Source organism: Anoplopoma fimbria, chromosome 12 (assembly GCF_027596085.1).
Source record: "Anoplopoma fimbria isolate UVic2021 breed Golden Eagle Sablefish chromosome 12, Afim_UVic_2022, whole genome shotgun sequence".
Taxonomy (NCBI): domain Eukaryota; kingdom Metazoa; phylum Chordata; class Actinopteri; order Perciformes; family Anoplopomatidae; genus Anoplopoma; species Anoplopoma fimbria.
The window spans coordinates 12,923,934-12,946,985 of record NC_072460.1 but is presented as its reverse complement, the minus strand read 5'-3'; the positions used below and the strand labels follow the sequence as shown (position 1 = coordinate 12,946,985).

At 40.6% G+C, this 23,052-nt stretch overlaps 2 protein-coding genes across 3 annotated transcripts; one reads left to right on the top strand and one right to left on the bottom strand.

Annotated features, from left to right (window-relative positions):
• Positions 1–1,961: 1,961 nt before the first annotated feature.
• Positions 1,962–8,064, top strand: zgc:153867 (uncharacterized protein LOC337226 homolog). 2 transcript variants are annotated; one of them, XM_054608436.1, is made up of 7 exons: positions 1,962–2,044; positions 2,462–2,489; positions 4,944–5,087; positions 5,252–5,425; positions 5,622–5,699; positions 6,455–6,489; positions 7,463–8,064. In XM_054608436.1, the coding sequence occupies exons 1-6, from the start codon at positions 2,042–2,044 to the stop codon at positions 6,481–6,483; spliced, it is 456 nt and encodes a 151-aa protein (XP_054464411.1). In that variant the 5' UTR covers positions 1,962–2,041; the 3' UTR covers positions 6,484–6,489; positions 7,463–8,064. The 2 variants fall into 2 exon arrangements, with proteins under 2 accessions (XP_054464411.1, XP_054464410.1); XM_054608435.1 differs by lacking the exon at positions 6,455–6,489 and having other exon boundaries at positions 1,963–2,044.
• Positions 8,065–11,404: 3,340 nt separating this feature from the next.
• On the bottom strand, positions 11,405–19,251 carry c1ql4a (complement component 1, q subcomponent-like 4). Its single transcript, XM_054609802.1, has 2 exons — positions 18,700–19,251; positions 11,405–11,584 (listed from the first exon to the last, which is right to left on the bottom strand). Exons 1-2 carry the CDS (start codon positions 19,243–19,245, stop codon positions 11,405–11,407), a joined length of 726 nt encoding a protein of 241 aa, XP_054465777.1. The 5' UTR covers positions 19,246–19,251.
• Between the last annotated feature and the right edge of the window lie 3,801 nt (positions 19,252–23,052).

The window sequence follows — 23,052 nt, the reverse complement described above, 5'->3', positions numbered from 1 at the left end:
GTTGGCTGCTTATGTTATACAACACATAAGGCAATAAGGCATTGAGCAAAGAGGATGTGATTATTTAGAAACTGTCTTCTATATTGTATACTTTAAAAATGAAGTAAATATTAAGTTGATACATTAAGAAAAAAATATAAAATATCAATAAATATAGGAATTTAGTTAACTAAGTAAGTTCCTTGACCAAATAAATCATGTTAACATTTCATAAGTCCGAGCTATTGGTGTTTTCAGGTCAAAGATGCCCACATTAGACTTTGTACTTATATGCTTCATCATTGTTCATGCTTTAGCTTTGCTGCCATCTTCATGTGCTTTAAGTATTACACTGTGATGCTGTTACTGCACGATTTTATGGAGCGAGACTGTCCCATTTAGCCTGTGAGGCTATGTGGGCCATGTTAAGTAATCCACTTCTGCTTACAGTGGGACCACGGACGTGACATGTAGGCCAGAGTTCCTACTGGGCAAAGACAGAGTTTTAGCCACGCTGCTAAAATAAATGGGATCAGTCCATGATCTCACAGGCCTAAAGTAATCCATCATTCCTGCACGGCCAGACACTCATATTCCTTATTGCAATCATGCATTCATTTATCCAAGTGGGATCAAAGTCAAACACACACCACAAAGGGACAACGATTTATTAAAACATCTTTAAAATAATGTCTTAATCAAAACACACATAATTTAACATAGGGTCCATTGACTCACTGCCTACTTTGTAAGGTTAAGCGCAAGCTGCTTTAATTTAATATATATTAAAAATCTAATTTGAGATAAATACTGTCCTTGCAAGGATAACTTGTGTCTGATATGGTTTCTACTCTAAACCAGTGAAACTCTATAAAAGTTCTTAATCCGGAAACCATGAGGATTTACCAGCCTATTTAACTATACCTGACACATGATGTGTACCTCTTCACTGATTTCGTTCTCTAGCTCACTCCGTTTGTGCATTGAAGAATTCCAATTTCAAACACTAATTGTGACGTCACACAATCATACTTGCCTTAGACTCGGGTTTAAGGTGAGCATGAGAAGCAAAGCAACACGTATTCCTGAGTGATGGGGGGGGGCTTTAAGTATTTAAATCCGTTCACTATTCATGTAAAGGCAGGATGATCAGAATAGGTTACATTAAGGCCTTCTCACCTTTGTCTGTTAAGGTGTAGTATATAAGTTGATATCAAAGGATAAAGGAAGATGTCCAGGTCCATTGATGCAGTTTCAACAATTTCTTTATTGAATCAATATCCAATACAGAGATTCAGCATGGACTGAGGCTCTCAGCCTTCAGTCTGAACTCATATCTATGTTGTGCATCCCCTCAATGTGCACAAAGGCATAAAACATATTGAGCAGTACATACATCATTCAGACATCTTGAGACATATACCTTTTGAAATACATTCCTGAGAACCTAGAATCTTCCATCTGTGTAAACATCACTATAAACAAGGTTGTCATGTCGTGTGTTGTTCATGAGGTCATTGTTAGGGCAGTTCCTGAGTACCTAAACGCTCAACATCACACAGCATGCAACAACTGCATGGCCTCAGTGCAGCAAGGTATAGCAGAATATGATAAAATACACTACAAAGGAGTAAACTCAGCTGTTAAATTACATTTGTATTCCAAAAGTTGCAATTTTCATTTAGCCAACTTCAATCATAAAGTGAGCAGTTCAAGTAGCGTTAAGGCATATACTTATTGTAGTGGCCAATTGCATCTAGAATAATTAAACATTACTTATGCATAAAATAACTAAATACTAATATCCTATAAATAGCTCCTACACTTATTGTACTGTATAGGCTATCACAAGCCATACCTTGAGCTCTATTCCTATATATGGAGCGTAGTTGTCCCTCCTCATGCGTGAACGTCGTACGTCATGACGCAATACTGCCGTACGTCATGACGCAAAGCTGCCGTAGGCCGCTAGGTTTTCTCCTTGTCACCCAGCCCTTCCCTGAGAGCCATCACACATTCTTTGGTTTGCCGACTCCTCGGACGCACCTCAGCCAACACAGCCATGGTGGGTTTTCTTGCTCCCCTCGTCTTAGACTAGAACGGCCTATTTTTTTTCTTGTGTGTTTGGTGTGATAGCTTCTTGTCTCGAGAAAATGCTTTTCAAATTCGCTAAGTTAAGTTTGAATGTGTGGTTTTTTGGCTCGCGGGTCGCTAGCGGAAGTGCAACTTTTGAGAAGCTAACATTAGCTTGTAGGCTAGATGGGTTAACATGTACATTCACACGAGACGCGTATTCACGTCGTCAACATACCCTCGTGCACACTAACCGTTGTTGAACGTGCTCCTGTTGTGAAATGTGTTTTTTTGAGTAAATGTAACTATCCGAAAAATGTGTCCAGACGCGGTGAAGTTAACCCGAGCTAGCTGTGTATGGCGATGCAAAGGGCACCATAATAATGTAGCCTGCTTTCTCTCTGAACAGTCTGACTTCTCGGAAGATCAAATTATTGGTGAGTTTACTTCCAGATCTCTCTTGTTTTGCATGCTTCCACTCTTGCCTGGTCCAGATGACTCTCACCCTGCTCTGTGCCCGCCTGTCATAGCTGTCCTGGTTTTAAGGCCACTATTTCCTCCTTTAATTTCTGTACTGTTTCATCCCTTTCCACTTGCAACTGCTTGTCCTTTCCAGATTGAGTTTAACCTGGATCAGATTCATGGTAAGTCAGTGTAAGGGGACCGCCTGAGCACAACCCTGATAGCTATCTCTACCGGAGTGTGTAGGGTGTGATCTGCATGTTGCTCTTTGGGAAACCCTAACGTCAATCTGTCTCAACTGTGAAGTCGAGTCGCTTTGCACTGTTGTCTTGGTCCGTTTAAAGTCAGTCACATTTTTGCATACAACGTGATAATACTTAGCAGCTTTGACCGTGTGTTGCAGTGTTTTTGTATGTGGTCAATCATGCATAAGCAGAACTTATAAATGTAGCCAAAGCTCACATCTGTTATCAAAAGTCAGTCCTGGTTGTGTCAGTTTTCCATAAACTTTGCTTGTTATCTTCCAAACGATGCATCTTCCAGCGTGCCCTTTTTTGGTGCGGGATAAAGTGATGCATGATTTAGTCCCGGGGCTGGTTTGTTTAACAAAGTTGACATAATAGGCTATAGCTACTCTCACTCTCCTCCTACTTTCCTCCACTCCTCTATTACCAAATATGGCGTTGGGAAAAGTGCTCACACCCCAGAAGGGAAGAGGCACATTCCTCAGAACAGGAAAAAACTCCACAACAGTGCCTGAGCTTTTTGGGCAGTAGCTTGTCCCATAACACAAGGACCAGACGGCTGCAATCCGACTCCATGTCTCCCTGATTGCTATATCTTAGCTAAGCTTTTGTGTTTGACTGTTGAGTCTAACTAGTCGGCCTGATGTTGGATCAAAACTACATTATTCAACCTTGTGAGCACTGACATGATTAGATCATTGCTGACAGATGATAACGCCTAGTTATTTCCACTTGAATGACATGTGAATAAAGGCTTAGGTATTTTACAGCCTTATTGACTTTTAAACAGTTCTGTAAAACTTTGATGTCAAAGTAGAACAAACAGTAGGGATGTCAGATGAGGTTTTGGAAACAAGCAACCAAAATCATCCTGTCATATAGACAGAACAATCTGGTAATATTCATAACTAAAACAGGGAGAACTACTGACATTAATTCTTTGATTGATACCATGAAATGGGCACGATATTAAAGATGACACCGGATTGATATAATCCTTATCTTAAACTGATAGGTTGCATTACTGAATAACTTTGGCTTTATTTAATCAAATAGGTTTTGTTTGTTCTATATTTATGCAGATGATTAACTGGATTTCTTAAATGATGTACAGTTTGTGGTATTTGTTGGATAAAGCCTCACAACAATTACAAACAAAACGTTTATTCATTCAATATTTTATTTTGTTTATTAAATATTTAGTTGTATACAGCTTTTCAAATGCGATTTGCCTGCATTTTACTTTTGGTCACACAATATAAGCACTAGATCTAAGGCAACCTTTTAAGATACATGAACATGAGTTTACACCCTTCCTGATCTAAGAGTTTGTAATACAAACTAATTTACAGTTACCCTTATGTTAAGCATTATCTTCAGAGTTTTATATTAAAACAAATCTAACTTACTATATACATACCTGTTTTTTTCCTTCTTTATTTAAGGCATGATAAACATATTAACCATTACAATTGTAACCCATTACCCTGATATTCAGACATATTTAATATTTTTGGAAACTAAACCACAAGTTTTTGCATGTTCAAACTAGAACAACAACAATGATGGAACATGTACTGTTGCACTGGTGAAGTTGTTTCACCTTGTTTTTGTCGAGGTGTCATAGACAAACCAGATGACTAATGTGGACATGCAGAATTTGCTGAATTGAGGAAGTTAGAAGGGTGTTTGCAATGTCAAACAGCAAAGTATAGAGAGCGAGCTGTTTTTTAGTGGTTGCGCCACAGTCTGCCATGCAAACAATAACAGTAATGAGATGTACAAAATACTTTTTCAGCGTTAGAACTAAGCATGTCCATGGAACACGAGTTAGGGTTTGCCCATACATTTGTGCAATTTATTAATATATCTTTTATCCTGGGGAAAACCAGTAAGAGTTATTTTGACTAGAGTGATATATGCAACATACGCAGATGTGTTAGTGCTGTGTGTCCTGTACACTTTAAATGTAGGCCTACCAGCTGAAAACCAGGTCATGTCCAAATCTCTGCTTTACTTGTCTGCCTGTTCTCATTGACTGGCTTTTCTGATTTCATCTATTTCCAGGTCTCTTACTATCTCCATACCTTTTCCTCCATACTTGTCTGCTGATCTCTACATTTTTTTTTTTTACAATAATTCATATCCCTAGCCTAACTCGTCATGTGTCTGTGTATCCTGCAGAGTTTAAGGAGGCATTCCTGCTGTTCGACAGGACAGGAGATGGCAAGATTAGCTTCAGCCAGTGCGGGGATGTCATGCGGGCCCTGGGACAGAACCCTGTCAATGCTGAGGTGCTCAAGGTCCTGGGCAACCCCAAGTCTGAGGGTGAGAAAAAAAATAAATAAAGAATTAATGGGATTTATCTTTTTTTAATTTAACTGTGCTGAAACAAATATTCTCTTATGATCCTAATCTTTCGGTGGCAGTAGTGTGTTTTGCAGCTGGAGGCTCTAAAACTCTCCACATATATTTATTTATTTATTTTACAGAGATGAACTGCAAGATGCTAGACTTTGAGCAGTTCCTGCCAATGTTCCAGGCCATCGCTAAGAATAAAGATCAGGGCTCCATGGAGGATTTTGTGGAGGGACTGCGTGTCTTTGACAAGGAGGGCAACGGCACAGTAATGGGAGCAGAGCTTCGTCACGTCCTCACCACGCTAGGTAAGTAGCATTTTTATCACCCTTGAATAGGCCGCTCGATGGGAGGGCTATCTTGATTTGATTTCATGTATACACACTATTTAAATTGTTCTCACTTACACAAAAATACTGCTGTCCCTACAATGCATAGTGTCAGTGCAAAATGTGTTTGCTGAAGCTGAATTTTTGCACTAATGTTTTAATGTTTCCTTTTCAGGTGAGAAAATGTCAGAAGAGGAAGTTGAGACGCTCTTGGCGGGACACGAAGATGCAAATGGCTGCATCAATTACGAAGGTGAGGGAGAAAGAAATAAACAAGAATGGGATACTTGCCATGATTTGGCCAACGTTGTGAGACAATCCTGTGCCACATACCTGCTACTGTCAATGAAACCTCATACCCAGTCTTGGCAATGTTGGACTGAAACTACAGTCAGGACATGCATTATGCTGTGTTTACATGTGAAATATTATGTGAAGATATAGTTTCAGTTTTCTGTAAAAACCTACAGTGTTTCCCCTACCATTGCCCTCAAGAGGTCTTCTGGCCCCCCTGAAAGAAAAAAACAAATCTTTTTTTATTTAACTACTTTATATGCACTCAGAACTGTGTTTTGTTGTAAATTACTGTCATGCTAGTTTCTCTCCTCCACTCTGTGTTTCACTGAGGGGCTTTGCACACAGCTTGTGTATATGCAAGCAGGAAGATGGCATTTAAACACTGGCGGTCTGCAAACTTCCAATATCAGCCCCTCTGTTTCAATGATGTTAGGCTGAAAAAAACTTTCATTCTGGCTTAAAGTTCTTCTGTGATGTTAAAAGCAGTCAACCTAGGGAATATACTGTCCTACTTATCTGAAGGCAGTCATTGGAAGCCCTTTTTTAACTGCTACACTCTCCTTACAGTAAGCTAATGCTCTAATTTGTCTTACGATGTGGGTATCCATCCATGTTACTGTTAACTGTCTTTTATCTGTCTTTACCCGTGTGGTTAATTGACCGCTGTAAGAAGTCATGTATAACAGTGTGTTAACTGTTCTTCCTCCACAGCATTTGTCCGCCACATCATGTCAGGCTGAAGGCCGGTACGGGCATTTGGTATACCATGAGATTGCACCCCCAGGCTTTCCTGCATTTTAGTTGTTAAATAATCCACTCCCATTAGGGCCTCCCTAACACTTTTTGGCTGTAGTTGTGCTCTTCTACTCTTCAAGTAGACTTGACATGCGGAAAAAGCCTCGTGGTCCCTCTCATATTTAGTCCTGAGGCTTTGATCCATGTGTAGCCTCCTGCTGTTCTGTCTGTCTCTCCTACAGCCCTCTGTCTTGGCCCCTGGCTGCCGCATGCCCATCTGCATGTGTCTGAGACTCCCCTCAGTTTAAAAGGGGGTATGATGGACAGTCAGAGAAGTGACTGGTCTCATTCGGGGAAAGCCTGGTGGCCGCTGTCGAGTTATTTGAACTGATGGGTGTGGAGGTCACAAGGCAGCTTTTCTAATCTCATTTGCATGTCGTTGGCACTATTAAAATAGGCCTTTTCATCTGTTGGTGTTAGAGGTGCTGCTCTTTTCAAACCGATAAAATAGACAGGTCATTACATTGCAGACATTTTCTTTACATTTTAATTTTGCCACCAGCTTTGGGAGAGTGGACCAGTCCCTTTTTCTACTAACCAGAGAAATGCAGTGAGTTGCTCTTGTGCTGATTATTTTCGCCTCTCTACTTATGGAAGCTGAATTTGTAGCTGGCTGCTGTCTGACTGGACTTTAGCTCCCTTGACCTTCTCCCCTTTCCTCTGCTTCTCAACTAGAGGAAAGCATACAGCGAGGATGGCTTCTCTAACCAGCTCTTCTTGGATCATAGACATGGCCAAATGCTTTGGCTTAATAGGAGATAGAGATGATTATCCCACCTCTTTCTCTCCGTACCATCTTTAACCCTTCTCTCCTCCTGCGTGAACAGAATATGGGGGATCTGCCTCCAAATGCAGCATCTCCCACCCAGAATCTAGACCACGACTCTGACACCTGTCGTCTCTCTTTTGACTCTTCTTTTGCAGAACTGGTCAGGATGGTCATGAACGGGTGAAGACGAAGAGCAACCAACTTTTTCTACCCTGTCATATGTACCCTATTTGTTCCAGTTTGCTTCTACAACACCTGCCCCCCCAACCTTTTCCATGGATTGGTTTTTTCACATTCATTTGATTTAAGAAGTGCCTTTACATTCCCTACAAAGACCACAAATGGCCCTGGCTGTTGCTGCCAGGTCCATTCACATATGTGACCAACTTATATGCATTGAGTCTTAATGCTTGCATTGTTTGCAATAACATTCCAAGATGCAGCACTTAAGACAACTTAAATTGATAATGATATACTGTAAATATTGATACTAGTGTGTCAATGTTGTATGGGACATTAATATATATACATATATAAATAATAACATGTGTGGTATACAGCTCTCAGCAACCAACTGTATCATTGGCTAAGAAATTCTTTGGCTGAGGAAATGTGTTCCTCCAACCCTGCGGTAAACCGGTATATTCAAAACCAGACTATCATGAAGTAAAAAGAACCATTTCAAATGGGTTCCCATGTTTTTAATTCACCCAAATTTTGTTGCTGCATTTAAATAAATGTTTTTCCTGAAAACTCATTTTGGTTGTTTTGATCTGATTTGTTTGATCTCGTAGAATAAGGTGCGACCTGTTACTTACTGCCTCGTCTTTTTAAGGTTTTCTGCAATACATTGATGCTTTTCTATCGACACAAGGGGGCAGTGTTGCTGCTGGTATCAGGTAGTCAGAAGGACCGCTGTATTGTTCAGTATATAATGTATGCGGCATATCTTGATCTGCTCTTACTGCTCTTTCATTTTTGCTAAATAAAGAATTTAATGCACATGATGCATGTAAGCTTTTATGCTCAAGTGAATATAATCTTATATTGGCTGTCTGAGAAATGTTAGTTTCTCTTATTGGTTGCCATTGTTTAGGGACAGAGCAAACTCGAATTTCAACACAATACATATTTCATTGTACATTTCTTTTTCGTGGCCATGCTGTAAAGAACATTTGTGGCCATGCTTCTACTGCTCATGATCTGGTGACAGCACCAAGCTATGAGCAGTAGAAGGCTGTTTGGTGGCTTCCTGACCTTTTCTTCATTTTCCTCACAAGCAGCCACAACTATTTCCTCTCATTAGGCACCACAGCTATTGGAGCGTGCAGCTCATGTGTGTGCGGTATGGTTCGGGAGGGTGTCGTAGTCCACGGCTGAATAGGTTGTCCACTAATTACTCGGTGTGTATGTGTGTGGTCGATGGAAGTCAAGGCTATTGATTATTTTAATCCTCCTATTTGTGAGTCTGTGATCCTCGTGGCTCTGCATTCGACAGGGGAATCACTAATGGGCCTCAGCGCAGCCTGTCTCAGACCTCTCCCCGTCCAATTAACTTTCAACTGGAATCTGCCAGTAGAGAGCCGGGGGCCGGGCCCAGGCATGGCTTCGGCTACAATCCTGTTTCACCGCTCAGGAGCAACAGATTCACCAAATCCTTTAAGTCTAGAATGCCGTCATCTCTCTCCTCTAATTAGACACTTTGCTTTCTGTCCGTAATCTAAGAGGTATTCAAGATTCATTTTCTTTAACATGGAGATTACGTCTCTCTCCATGTTTAAGGAACTGGTAAAGTGCCGATAGTGGACATTGGGATCCCTTGAATAATCTTTCTTCTTAATTTTTGGTTTTGAAGAAATACACCTATAATACTGATTATTAGCACATTGACAAAAATAACAGAATAACGTGTGGGGTTACAGTCAGATAGTCGATAGAAAATGAATCATTAATCTGTTTTAACCATTTATCAAATTATAAAATTTTCATGCAAAATAAAAAAAAAAAGAAATATCCACAGGCCCCAGCTTCTTTTGCTCATTTTCTTTCTAATGGTATTACACTGAATGTCTTTGGGTTTTGGGCTGTTTGTCAGACAAAATAAGACATTTTAAATAGTTACCTTGCACTCTCGGAAATCAGCATGGACATGTTTGAAATTTTTTCTCCGACATTTTATAGACCAAACAATAAGCAGATTAATCAAGAAAATGTTTGTCAGATGAATCAATAATGAAAACACTCATTCATTTTAATCAATAATTAATCAAATTTAGGATGTGATAAAGTTTTATTTTTTTATTTCCCGTAGCCCTGTAGATATACTATATCTATTCAATTCAGACATATAGTTTCACTCAAGTGTGTGTGAAGGTGTGTCGGAGAAAGAGCACAGAATGCCTTCCATAAAATCAGGGTGGGATTATCAGTGAATTGAGAGAGATGTACTATATATTATTAAGGAAGTTTTCACAAATACCCTTGATTTTTTTCTTGTTGATGTTGGTGGGCTCTCTAACAAATAATCCTCGGTCAAAATTTTGATAAACAATGTCAAGCCATTGTACGATTTACAACCATTTTAGTTTGTTTTTGTACAATTGATGACTATATTGTGAGATTTGACTTGTATACATTGGCTGGATTTTGTAGATCCTTGGTGTATTATGAGCAGAGATAAATATAGCGGTATTAATGTTTGTGTCCTAACAGTGTCTTAGGACATATTGGAAATCCATGTTGTAGTAGGCAGAGGCTGTGGTCAGCCACTGTTGGTTCGATCTCAGCTGTGAGTCCACAAAGCTATGTCATATATCCGATTCTCCACAGCCAAGTCCAAGTGGTCACTCCAAATAAAACTAAACAAGTGTCTGCATGTATTTATAACAATTTATATAGAACATACATGCCTTTATTCAGCCCTGACCCTCACCACGCCAAAAACAACATGCAAGAACACAGACATGGTAGGTATAGATATTTTAATAGCAGTTGTCTATTCAGCCTATTCAACATAGCAGATAGCCCATCCCAGGATTACTGTGTTGATACATATAATGATACTTTGACAGGGTCTCTCAAAAATAAAGTACTAAGTAGGCATGGCAGGGTCGTTACAGTAGCGTGCCTGTAATGTACTGTACAACATTTAATGTAAGTAAAACACTGCAGCTGTTACTTTTCACTGCCTTATTATATTACAATATCTATGTATCCACTCATACTACAGACCTCACACACACAATATTGTCAATAATGCACTTGGCAATTAAAAACTTCAACACACACAAGTGCCATCCATAAAATGTGATGCCTTGTAATATGTTTGGTTTTAACTAGCAATATCCTGCTTCATGATAGAAACAGGAAAGAGATGTAAAAACATCTGTGTTTATTCAAATGGCCTTATTTTGATCAGTACGGCCCCAATTCAGGGTGAATCACAACAGGGATTTAATTTCAACTGGTGTTATTCACTTTAGGGAAAAATATTTCACGATGAGTTGCAAAACATAAGCAGGCCATTCGATCAGAGGTCACTGGAAGGGAGAGCAGAAATGTATAAGGTAAAGACTGGAATACAGTCGGTATTTATCTGCCTCACCTTAGTCATCGAGATTAATGGCACCCTCAACACCATTATTGCATTGAAAAACAATTATACTGATAGGGTTTGTTATATTGTAGTTCTCACAATGTCAGCTAATATGGAACATATTGAAGTATTTAGATATTTCCAAGCCACAACTTGCAATTGTCATATGCACCGATACTGTACATCTTCTGTTATTCATATTTGCACAAAGGGCGCCAACAATTGCATTTTCTTATGATGATTGGCTCCAAATCACGCAACTCGATTTAATTCCACTTATCTCTGACTTTCACTCGATCTGCGCTTCTGTAGTCTGTTGTAATCTCGGTCTGTCTGTATGTATGTGTTTGCTTGCATTATTGTGTGTATATTTTTTGTCTGTCCATGCCAGAGCATGTGCATGTCTGTGTATGTGCATTGATTTGCATACGTACATTTCTGTGTAAGTGGGATTGTGTCTAAGTGTGTGTTGGTGTCCATTCTCCGTGAGGAAGGATTAGAGTCAGTCTGGGTAGATGAGGAAGCCGGAGAAGGTGCTGTACTTGTTTGTGTTCCCTCCGTGGACCTTCCCTCCGTCCAGCTGCACACACACCTCATCACCCACGTCCAAATGCAGGATCACACTGTTGGAGGCGTAGTCGTAATTCTGATCAGCGTCCTGAGCGATGGCGCTGGCTCTTACCTGTCACCCACAGAGGACATACGCATTGACAATTAGAACATGGACAAAACCGAACAAACACTTGCAAATGTCACTGCTACTTACTCAACAGCTCCAGGAACCCAGCAGCCCTTTAAGACCAAAACCACTATCTCATTCCTTTATCACATTTTTTTCCTTTAACATGATCAATTATTAACAGCCTTTAAATGAGACACTTGAGTATGAAATCCCCTCTGCAACCGTGCTGGATAAACAGATGGGTGAGATTTTGACCTGTGACCCCAAAGGTGGACTGAGAACACGACCACTCTGCCTGTTATTGATCCGCAGAGGCTCACAGCAAAGGACGGAGGATAGAGTTCTGATTGGGTTGTGGCGATAAGGGGAGTCACCGGGGACAACAGGTTGTCCATGGGGAAACCAGCTGAGCCGAAGAAACAGCATCACTATCCACATCAGCTATTGACCTGTTGCTTGTGATCCTGGGCCGGTTCAATATGCATGATATTGAGTGGCTATGCCGAAGCCAGACACTTCCACATTTGCATGCTGTGTGTGGGTTCAGTGTTATTGACCCACCAGCAGTGGATCTTTACTTGTTTGTTAACACATTTAATTGGGTTTACTCATATAGACATTTAAATACACATGCTTGAATTGCAACATACCAAGCAGATATCATTGTATTATTTCATGTTTTTTAAAAACAGGCATGTAAATTTAAGGGGCTTAGAGTGAATAGTATGTGTATGTAGGTCTAGATAGATAGATAGATAGATAGATAGATAGATAGATAGATAGATAGATAGATAGATAGATAGATAGATAGATAGATAGATAGATAGATAGATAGATAGATAGAAAAATAGAAAAGTGTAATCGTACACTGAATTGCATTCCTAAAAACTTCCTAAGTAGGATGTATCAATAATTCTGGTGTAGCAGCTCCAATCATCAAACATATGTCAGCCATCAGTGGCCTTGTGTCTGGCTCAGTGTCCATCTACGGGGGGAGCACTCAATCTGTGTCAGCAACCAGACAAGACACTCACATCATCATGACAGCCACAGAATATGATCTGCAACTCAACTACCATCATGTCATTCCCATCACTGGGGCCTCCTTCTCCCCAACGAGCATGCATCAATTTGAAAACAGTCAATCACTGAGCAACACAGCCTCAATTACTGTCACAGAAAAAGTATGCTCTTATCCCCGTGCACCTATCCATTTTGCCATTGTCTGACTGAGCCATATTGTTGACCATCTATCAACCCTGGAGTTGTGATCAAATTTCATGGACACTATCTATAGGTCTCCTTAAATTAAATGCAGTTCATGGATGTTGCATCCGAGATACTGCATGTTGGTGACCAGTGGTTAAGCATGTCCCTGTCCAGTCTAAAACAGATTGATTGAGGGAGCAGAGAAGTCGATATCCTGAGGCTTCACAGCTCAATAACCACATATTAAAACTGACCATAGATATTGTTACACTTCTACAACAGTCTTGTTGGTTAGATTTCAGATTCTGTAGTCCACAGGGGTGTTTTAAGGCATCCTAGGCTGCCACTGCCTAAAAAGGCTATATTTCTCACTGCAGAGCAGTGTGCACTATAATTTAAAAATAAACATTGACGAAGTGAAAGTCAACCTGTCTGTCTAGATATGACAAAGACTGTCTGGGATGTGGAGAAGTGAAAGACCAGCCTGTGTACGCAGGTGGCCTGTTACAAAAAGAAACCTGTAGATTATAAAAATCACACATATAACTAATTTATTTAGTGTAAGGTATTGTTATCGGTATATAAAACCAGTATGATATATATGGAATGTAGATATGTTCAATGAACCCGTGTCCTAGACTTAAATATATACTATATTATGTAGTGAAATTAAGTTGATTGAAACCAAAACATTAAGTTTGTAACTCTAGGGCCGCCAGTCGTAATCTGGTCTAGAGACACAAAATTATCAAAAGTGACCCTGTATGCAGACACTACAATCGTCCTGTGGTTGAGATGCTGATCAATAAATCTGGTAACAGAATTATTTTATCCCTTTACGAAATTATTCTTGTGTTATCTGACATCTTTTATATCCACGACAGTGTACGGCTGGTATCGTTTTCACCTTGTGAGTCTGTATATCTCTCATCATGGCAAAATGTTGTCTTGGAGTCATCTACAGAAGCGGTTTTGAGTTTTTTTGTCTGTGGACAGATTTTGTCATCGTAATAGCATCACATCTGTGCGAGATGCAGAACAGTCCATAGGTTGAAAGGAAAATTGAGTATTGATAATTTGCTATCCAATCATAGCCATATATATTTATTATTTAATTTTGGGTACCCTTGTGTTATCCAGGCAGCTCAAGTATTATAACTAAACATTGAACATAATCTACTCTTCCTTTGCCCCCTGGACCATCTCTCAAATAACGACACCAATCCATTGTCATCTGAAAAGGTTATATTGTTGTTCTGCTTGACATGTGTAGTGACAGCCAATATCAAATTAGCATCTTTGGCTATGGCTGACAGCTTTGCTGTTGTTGTGACTTCCTATCGACGCAAGGCATATGTCATCCTGCTCATTATTTTGTCCAAATAGTGTAACTAGGGAGATGTAGGGAGATCTTTCCCCCCCTCAGGTCTTCTCAGATTCTCATGACTTAATGCATTAAAGTGCGGCTGAATACTAGCACAAGAGAATAATATTGATCAGAATAGATGTAATTTTGCCAATATACTATATGTGAATGGATGCTTTAGCGTGTGTTGGTGTGCGTTTAGGAAAAATGCAGGCCATCTATTAATGCAGAGACCAGACAGACAGACATGAGAGAGCCGTGTTGGGATTAGGACAGGAAGCCGACGGAGGAGAGGGATACGGCTGGAGGACACAGCCTGATCCGTGTGAACCAGGCAGCACACTGTGCTGATCCTGGAGCTGGAAGGGTTGTGAGCCCTGAGGCAGGGGCCCCCAGGGTTTGCCCGTGGCTGTCTCTGTCTCTGCCTAGCCCTTTCATTATAGGGCCTCCAGTAAACACGCCTGGGAGCAGGGGGGGCCACAGGCAAGGAGGAGGAAGTAGGGAAGGGAGGTGGAGGTGTGGGGAGCAGCTGCAGTGTCATTGTCTATACAAGCAGAGGTGCAGCGCTGAAGACATACAAGGATGGACAAAAAGAAGGAGGAGGAGGAAAAAAAACAAAAACAAGGGCCAGGGGGTTGAGGAAAGGGGAGGGGGGCTAGAGTAACAGACTGATCAAGCGAGGCTATTTTGTGAGACCGATGAGATGTGGGGGTATATGAAGCCTTGTTTTTATCCGTGGGTCTGTGCTCCACTGGTAATAAAACTGACAAGATTCATTCACTGTGATATACTGACCTCTTAGAGTGGAGACAATAGAAAAGTAGCTATTAAACTTACCTAAGGGACTCCAGCACATGGCAGGAGGGTTGGGTACGGGTGGTGGAGGGCAATGTTGTGGAAATGGAATATTTATTGAATAGGTTTTCCCTCTCCTTTGGGAGCCCAGGGATTACGTGGCGACAAGCGCCTGTAGCATTGAACCGTACCTTAGATTGCTATTACCTGCCATTCAGCGTTACAGTCTGTAGCCTGCTGAGCTATAATAGTAAAACCTTTGGACAGTATGAAAGGGAATCGACTTATTTGAATTATGTGTTTTATCAGAAGCCCATTTTGATATCTTATTTAGATCTCTTATGGATTGAAAGACAACATCTTGTCTGAATTATCTTATTAGAACAAATTTTGTAATATATCTTACACTTTCCCTCACTCTGAGGCTAATTATATTTCACCTGTAGCATATCCATGTCTCTGTACTGGGAAAATTAATACAGGTACCGGTCATTACAGCGAGTGATGACATTTTAACACTACTGTGTGAAATAACTTGACCTTTAGCTGAGCTATTAAAAGAGTGTGGTGAAAAAAATATAAGGGGAGAAATGAAATGGGAGCCAAGCCAGTATCTATTTGTCTACATTGGACATTGTAATAAGAATATTTATTATAGATATGCAGTGGTGCACTATTGGAATATAAATGAGTTGGTGAACAGCTCGCCAACCAATTAATGAGGAGAAAGGAAGGGATTGTTGAGAAGGTACGCATGACGTATTACCAACCATCACAGCATCCAGCAGGCCAACATTAGCAAAGACCGTCTTAATAAGATTTGCCACCAATCTGGAATATTAAGTAGCATACAACTCATATATTTTTGACAGTGATTTAGGTATAAAGTGATTAAACACATGTATAATTGCAGTGGCACCAATCGGGAAGCACATTAATAACTATTTTTTTTGAGTGAGGCCAAATCAATATTCAATCATTAAGTATTATAATGATTTATGAATCTTTGCATCATATTTCAAAACTGGGTTACTGTTTCCTAACTATGCATTTAACCTTTAAAACGGGTGAATGGTGTCTAACAGTGTTAAGCAAACATCCACATACATTGGAATTGTACTGTAAGTCAATTACCATTGCATTACAAAGATGGAAGCAAGCGAACTGTGAACCTCTTCAATCACAAATCCCCTAACTCTGAAACCCTGTCATGATGCTGCAATGATTTGTGAAAATTAGATTGAAGTGTGAGCAGGTAGGCTTTACAGAGTGGGGATTTAGTGAAGGTAATAGGTATTGGTTCTGGGAATCCCACAGAAGCCCTGCCACAGCAAGCACATCCTTCTGAGATTCTGGCTTCGCATTATACCACACTCATGTCACATGAGACCCTAACAGCTAAGGCAGTGTGCCTATTTAAACTTCATTTAACTTCAAACAGCTTGTAACCACCAGATCAACTGCATATCGGCTCACAAGAGGTGCAGTAAGAGGTGATTGCATTATCCCACTCAGGAAAAGTGCTTTTAGTCAGTCTGCATTCTCTGTAAAAGCTGCACTAGAATGGAACTCCATCCCAGTGACCATTAGACAATGGGACTCATACAGTTCATTTAAAGATCATTTAAAGAAATGGTTAATTAGCACCCAGCACTGTCATCACTAACTGCGCCTTACTTCCTCTGTGCGGAATTTCCCCCAGTCTGTCTGCTGTCACCTGTCTGTCTGTCTTGATATTGCCCGTCGCCACTCATCAACCTGCAAGCAGGTCTTTTAATGTTGTTTAGCCCTGTCAGACTGAAATGACACTAATTGACATACTCTGCATGCTTTTTAATGTATTGTGCTTCTGATATTTATGTTTTTAGTGTCTAACAATGCAAGATAATCTTGTTTTTAGTCCATGTTCTTTTTAACATAATCTAATATTCTGTTTTTAGGGTGACTTTGTAACATCTGTCTAGGGACTACAGATGCCTCTTGGCTAACTCTGGCACATTTACAGAAATGTTAATTAATGTGCACTGTCCCTACCAAATAAACCAAAAAAAAAATTCCCAATGGAAATCAATTGGTATCCAGAATTAATTAATTCATAGTTTCAATCCACACTTCCTATCTGCAATTGGTGCATAAAAACAGTTTGTAAACCTATTTTCTCTCTTTCTCTGGCCGACCTTGATCACCTGTCAAGCCGAGACGTGTTGAGTGGGTGTCCATTGGTCATCATGCCTGATCTCATCCCGGCCTTCACCACCAGCCTCCCTGATGCCTCGTCTACCAGCCCACTGTCTCCACACCTCCATTAAGTCATCTATCTTCCTCTGCTCCACCCCTGATCATCCCACCAACTCACTTGTCTTGTTTTCACTTTCATTGTCTAACTGTGGACGCCTCGGCATGTCTATGTCATGTCAAGTCTCTTGTGTTTCATTCATTCTCGCTGAACCTGTCCGAGACGTGCAGCAGGTCTGGCTGCCTAACAAACCCAACGTTACAAATGACCTTATCTGTTAGGGTGTAAAAGTTACGACACAAGTGAAAAGGGAAGGTGGCAAATTTGTGGGTATGGCAATCCTTTTTTATTGGGTTTAAAACATACCCAGTGGGCAGATAAAATACCCAAGAAAGCCTCAGCACTTCATAGACACTCCATTGTCATCTACCAGAAGGTCTGTTTGTTAAGATCCTTGTTAGACAACAGAACTGTTTTAGGAGGCCACTGGACGGGTGTAAGATAGACCAGGGTTAAAAAGGATAATTAATGGAGAATCAATGAACAAGCTTGGGAGGGGTAAGGACAGCAAAGCATAGCGGATGTTTATGGGATCTAATTTAAGATGTTATATTATTCAGATTATTTGAATAATGATACATGACATTAAGTAGGCAGCTTTAAACACATATTCACCTTTATGGCACCAAATCAAGTCTAAATTAAATATATTTTTAAATTTACAACTGTCGGATTAAACCATACAGTAGGTACGAGCCTGTGTTAGGCCGTGTGCAGGGCCTAACAGTCCTTGGTGCACTAGAAAGTGTGGTCTGAGCAGAGAGTATTTGCATTTGAAGTCCTTGATGAATGAATGAATATAAAAAACAACTTGAAGAATGTTTCCTGAATTTGGAGTCCTCTGATGAAATCCCTGTGATTTATCCCACCTCTCCTCTCCTCTTCCGCCCATCAGCCCATGTGTCTTTAATTAGTGTCTGGGGACTGAGCGAGTGGATGAGTGGACTGTCAATTTTACATTCATTATTTATTTAGCTGAGATGTAAACTGACTGGTCCACGTACTGACAGACATTTCTCCTGTGCTCTTTTGCACTTCTGTTTAGGCGATAATCAAGCTCTGTGTACGATACTTACTAATTAGACTGTTCCTTTTGGCAGCAGCGGCATTCTGCCACTTGTCATTTAACCAAAGTGCGTATGACAATGCAAATATCCGTAGCTGTGATTTTAGACTGTATAGCAGGAATTTCCCTTAATGAGGAAGGAGATTGCTCTTTCATTCTTTGGCTGTCATGTTGCCACCTGCTAAGTGGAATGTGCTCCGAATCTGAAGAGCTCAATGTTACTGAGGTAAATGCGAGTCAATGGTTACACAGGACGGTCAACTGTGAAAAAAAAAATCTGTTGCATTTGTCGTGTGTGTGCATACATACAAGCACATACATGCAGACCCTCTATTGGACACACACCTTCTTGCATGCACACAAACAAACACACATTTACTAACCAGTCCGTTCTTCTTCAGGTCGGCCCACATGCTGGTTCCGTCACCACCTCTCATTAGAACATGGTAGGTGAAGAAGTAGATGCCCGGTAGAGGACAGGTGAACTTGCCGGTGCTGGGCTCATAGTAGTTACCTACGTTGGTCACCACGTCATCAAACTTCAGTATTTCACTCCCCTCGTGCTGCTTGCGTAGCCCCGCGTAAAAGGCAATTTTGGGAGTGTAGAGTGAGGGAGAATAGCCACCAGGACCGGGACCCTTGGGGCCCTGTGGCCCTGGTTTGCCTGGCTCTCCAGGGGGTCCACGTGCTCCTTGAGGGCCAGGGATCCCTTGAGGCCCACGAAGCCCAGACTTAAGCTTCTTCCCTGAGTAATCCTGGGGGGGTGGAGACACAGCTGCCAGCTCCTGGTCAGGCTGAGATGTAGCATAGGGGTCACATACCATCCTGCAACTTCCAAGCATTTCATAATGGCTCCCTGTATTTCCGCTGTTCCCCCCTTTGGTTGTATGGACCAGCAGGGGAATGGCCACCAACAGTATTAGAACCATGGCCACACCTACAGCAGCTCCAATGACGCGTTTCCTGCGGCTGAGCCGTGAAGCGGCCAGCGTCAGGAAGTCCTCTTCCCCTTTGGCTGGAATAGTGCCGGCCAGGTTGAAGCCTCTAAGAGAACCAGTATGGTATAAAGAGGTTCAGAAGTATGCGGAGCGGAGTGGAAGGAAAACTGTGTATCACTGCGCTTAGTGTGAGAGAGAGCGCAAAATGGAAGTCAGTCAGGAGGGAAACAAGCGGATGAGAGGATCCTTGAAAAATGGTAGATACGTCCAAGGGACCAGGAACACAATATTTAAAAGCCTATACTTAAAAAGCTGAAAACTTTACACGTCACCGTGTTCAAGGAAATAAAAAAATAAAAATGTATTTCTCAGATTTGGGAAGACACTACAGAAAACATAATTTAACTGATTAGGTCTAGTTACATTTTTTTTGATTTCCCTCGTTGTCATCCAGTTCAGTTTATTTTTCAGCATCAGACAGGAACCATGACTGGCACTGAGAGGGTTGTTGTTGAAACAAAGCTTATTAAAAGTATGCTGAAATGAGGGCTGGTGCCAAAATTCAGCTCATTGAGGAGGGGGTGGCGGTATTGTTGTATTGTGTTTTGCTGGATGAAGTATAATTTAAAGTTTTTTCAAAGAAAAATCATCTTTCAAGCCCCTCCGTACAAAGCTCAGGATTTCACTTCATGTGGATGTTTCACTTAATGCCATTACTGTAAGTGACACAAGTTCAGAGATCAGATATCTTTTCCTGACATAATTCTCATGTCACTGTCCACATTAAAAAGGTGCCGTTTCCAGGAAACCAATAACACTTTTAATAGATTCCTCCACTGGCTATATCTGCATCTGGAAAAAAGAGCAAAGAGAGCACAGACACCCTGAATTGATTTGTCCTTACTGTTATATAAATCATTTAACTGTAATATAATTGTATTCATTTAAAAAAATATTAAAATCAAATGATAAAGATAACAATCAAAAGGTATGTTTTGAATACAGATTTTATAAATGTTTTTTTATAAATAAGGAAAATAATCATTTTATTTAGTATTATTGTATTTCCAATGAGCCAACATACAATAATAATAATAATAATAATAACATACAATACGTGATTATCTACAATGCACCATGAACATGTTACTGAATGTTAATGAAACAGTTAAAAGAAATAGAAATAGACAAAGAAAACTCACCATCTTGTCTTTATGATGCAAAAATATCTTTGAAGCAGATAACATTTTTCTGTGAATCCGTACAGTCCACGTCCCACCAAAACGACTGAAGGACTTTGAATGGAGAGTCGGAGAGCCGACGGGCGCGCGGGAGATGACAGGAAAGTGATAAGAGTTTCTTAATCAGCCCTTGATCCCCTCTTTTCTTTCCAGGGAGAAAATAGAGTTTAAATGCCGCTAACTTCGGAAGAAATTAAGCCCAGAAAATACCTGTTAGACCACTTTGACGCAATTCCTAATGAGGGACGCACGGAAACCAGACGCTCCCATCCAGAGTGGCTGTGACTGGATCGCTTATCGCAGTGTGGTCCATGGGCAGCCCTCCTCGACACCTGTTAGAGCTCTCTCTCTCTCTCTCTCTCTCTCTCTCTCTCTCTCTCTCTCTCTCTCTCCTCCTCTCCTCTTCTCTCTCTCTCTCTCTCTCTCTCTCTCTCTCTCTCTCTCCTTAACATCATATTAGCATTTTTTTTTTTTTTTTTTGCTCTGTTATGTCAAGCAAAATGATTGAATTGAAATTGAATGGCAACCACTATATACACACTGGACAACACACCTCAAATCTGCATATTGTTAGAGCGACATTAACCTGTTGTTAGGGACAAACTCTTAGCAAGAAGAAAGGTTTGATAAAGTGTTGCAGAACGAGGGCAGATGTTTTCATCTTCTGTGCACCGCGGAAGGGAGGACAGAGGAAGGTGACTAAGTAAAAGATGCCTCAGCATGATGTGTGAGGAATGGAGAGGAGACACTAAATGTTCCCAAGACCATTGTCTGTGTGTGTGACTCGCATCCCACAGCTTTAAAGCCTCATTAGTGAGACACCCTGCCCCACACACTGTGCTGCTCTTTTTCCTTAACCTAAAGCCTTACGCACAAACACATACAATGCTTGCACTTTGGTATACACACAAATACGCATGCACACACATAGACATATGTGCAGGTATAAATGGACAAACAGTTTTTGCACCATTAGTAGTGGAAGCCATGTTTGGTATTCTTGTATCAATTCTCTCGCTGTTGCAATGACAGTAGGGAAATAATGTGATGCCTTGTGGACTGAAATGCTTCCTGATCACCTTCAATTTCAGTTACATCTTGGCCAAGTTTTTAACTAATATCACCATTTCCTTAGAGTTTTGTGTCACCTGTCTGACACGCACAATCGCAAATCTGCGCATTTAAAGTTTAATGACTGAAGCATTGGGAGCAAGGGGAATAGGTCTACATATTTGATGACACTCTTTTTATCAACTACCACCTCTTCGACCTCTCTTTCCTCAGATATGATTACCACTGTCTGGCCATGTAGGGATCAACCGACCCGATCCCACCGGACATGGAGAGGCACATAATCATTAAGGTGGTTTCCAAGGATAAGGTATTGTGGATGGAAAAATACAGGCAAACATGAAATATTATTTTGATAGTATACGAGGAATACATTTACCCCATGAGGGGTAGTAGGAAGTTGCGTAAACATCGTGAGTTCATCAGTTTTTCATGAACAATCAGAAATTTCCACACTGTCTTCCATTATCAATCATAAGGTTTCATCAGCTGTGGAGTGTATAAAGATGGATTGCTTAGATGGAAACACTGCACAATGCCCGGACAGTATCTGTGACTGTTGAAGGTGATTGTTGACCACTGAAAATGATCTTTTCTCTTCTGAGTCTTGATTACAGAATTTCAAGGGGGAAAGTTTGGGGAGCGATGGCCTGTGATATGTTCTTTGGGAAAAGTTGGTATAGCTGAGCAGCGTAGATGGGAGTTGAAGGCTGTGTGAGTCCCAGTTTGCATGGTCGGTCAGTCTGTCCCACTAGAACAGTACTCAGAGGTCCTGAGCAGCATGGGGCAGATAATCATAGCCAATAGTCAGAGGCAATATGCTCAGGATTGGATTTTTAAAGCCTGTTAAAATATTACTGAGGTGATTAATATTGAAATATGTGCATGTCTTTCAGCTGTCTGTCTCCCTCTCTCCCTATTCTCTTCTTGATTTGTTCCCCTTAGTATTCACACTCACTCAAATTTCAACATTATGCAATATGTTGATGAAATGTCTTTTTTTTTAATTCAGTGCAATTGCTTTACTGTGTCAGTTGACTTCACTTTGACTCACACAGTCTCCACTGTCACCAATAGAAAACAGGCCATAGGAGAATCAGTACTGGGCTGTTTGAATAATCAGTTTGTTTAATAATTAATTTCATATATAATGACACACCAAGAATAAATCTCTGTCTTTTGTGCACACGCCTGCATAATTCGAGCTCTAGCTTTTCTCTCTTCTGTTCGGTGTAAACAAGTAAGAGAGAAGCAGGAACTTATTTATGGCGACATTACTCATGTTGTATTTCTCTTCTGCTATGGCTGGTTTGTCTGCATAGTTTTTTAAAGACAATACCAATTCTTCAATTCAGCCATTCGCAGCAACATTTAAATGACTCTATACGATTTTGGCACTAAACAAAATAAATGTTTCTTGCAAGCGCAGTTGTAATGGGTGGAACAATCTCAGCTATCTCAGTCAGTGATAGGTATATGTCACATA

Bases quoted from the DNA above. Each gene is read 5' to 3' on its own strand.
- zgc:153867 (XM_054608436.1), top strand. The intron at 2,490-4,943 runs GTGAGTTTACTT...TGTATCCTGCAG, and splicing joins CTCGGAAGATCAAATTATTG to AGTTTAAGGAGGCATTCCTG. The intron at 5,700-6,454 runs GTGAGGGAGAAA...CTTCCTCCACAG, and splicing joins TGGCTGCATCAATTACGAAG to CATTTGTCCGCCACATCATG.
- c1ql4a (XM_054609802.1), bottom strand. From the start codon at position 19,245: ATGGTTCTAATACTGTTGGTGGCCATTCCCCTGCTGGTCCATACAACC. The intron at 11,585-18,699 runs GTTAGTAAATGT...TGTGGGTGACAG, and splicing joins ACCTGAAGAAGAACGGACTG to GTAAGAGCCAGCGCCATCGC.